General features: G+C 38.4%; 1 protein-coding gene across 1 annotated transcript in view; it reads left to right on the top strand.

Annotated features, from left to right (window-relative positions):
* The first annotated feature begins 640 nt into the window (after positions 1 to 640).
* CSUI_000594 (pseudouridine synthase) overlaps positions 641 to 947 on the top strand; it is a 5,543-nt gene continuing 5,236 nt past the window's right edge. Inside the window, exon 1 of the mRNA XM_068060828.1 lies at positions 641 to 842. Coding sequence (XP_067927196.1) covers positions 740 to 842 — 103 coding nt within the window. The 5' untranslated portion in view covers positions 641 to 739. The remainder of the gene's footprint in view (positions 843 to 947) is intronic.

A 947-nucleotide genomic window follows, 5' to 3' on the forward strand; every position in this document is an offset into this window, starting at 1 on the left:
GAAAAAGCAACACACACAACGCAAACGACTTCTATATCTATATATGTATACATATATATAAATACATATCTATCTATTTATCTACCTTTCTGTACCGTTTTAGCGAGTACGTCCGTGAGCACCTGCATGTCTCTTTGGATCTCTCTTTCTCTCTAGACATAGCTATACACATATACGATCTATATTCGGACAGCATGCTTATAGAGAGAGACAGACAGAGACCCAGACGTATATAGAGAAATCTCCATGTATATGTGTATGTTTATATACGTGTGTATGTAGGGAAGTCGTAGTGGGACTATTTCTATGACGTGCTTGGAGTGATCGAGAGGACTGAAGTAAAAGGCGGAAGCGTAGGAGGAGGAGGAGAGACATAGATAGTAGATAGATATAACTATATAGAAACACATTCATATATATATATATGTATATATGTAGGTAGACAGATATAGATAGGCAGGTAGGTTGAGGGTAGGCAAATCGACAGATGTGAACATACGTAGAGATGGCAAGATAGAGAGAGGTAGATAGACAGACAGACAGACTAGAGACAGGTATATCTATCTATCTATCTTTAATCTATCTATCGAGAGAGAGAGAGACGTATGTATGTACATAGATGGATAGATTTAGGTAGATAGATAGATAGACTGGCAATAAGTAGATCAAGGATAGATAGTCACATGAGTATAGGTACCCCGAGTGGTGTGTGTACTAAATGAATGCATGAATAGAGATCATGGAGCAAAGCAAAGGAAGATCGATCCTTTCTATCTTCTTCTTTCTTCTTGTCCTTCTTTTCTTATCTCTCAGAGACTTCTCTAAACGGGCTTATCCCGAAGGTAAGAAGAACGACAAGACGTCAGATGGAAAGAAAGCCTCTATCTCTACTCCTCCTCCGTCTGTAGGCCATCTGTTTCTTCACTTTTCTTTAATCTATCTATCTA

This window comes from Cystoisospora suis (assembly GCF_002600585.1).
Source record: "Cystoisospora suis strain Wien I chromosome Unknown contig_222, whole genome shotgun sequence".
NCBI classification, from domain to species: Eukaryota; Apicomplexa; class Conoidasida; order Eucoccidiorida; family Sarcocystidae; genus Cystoisospora; species Cystoisospora suis.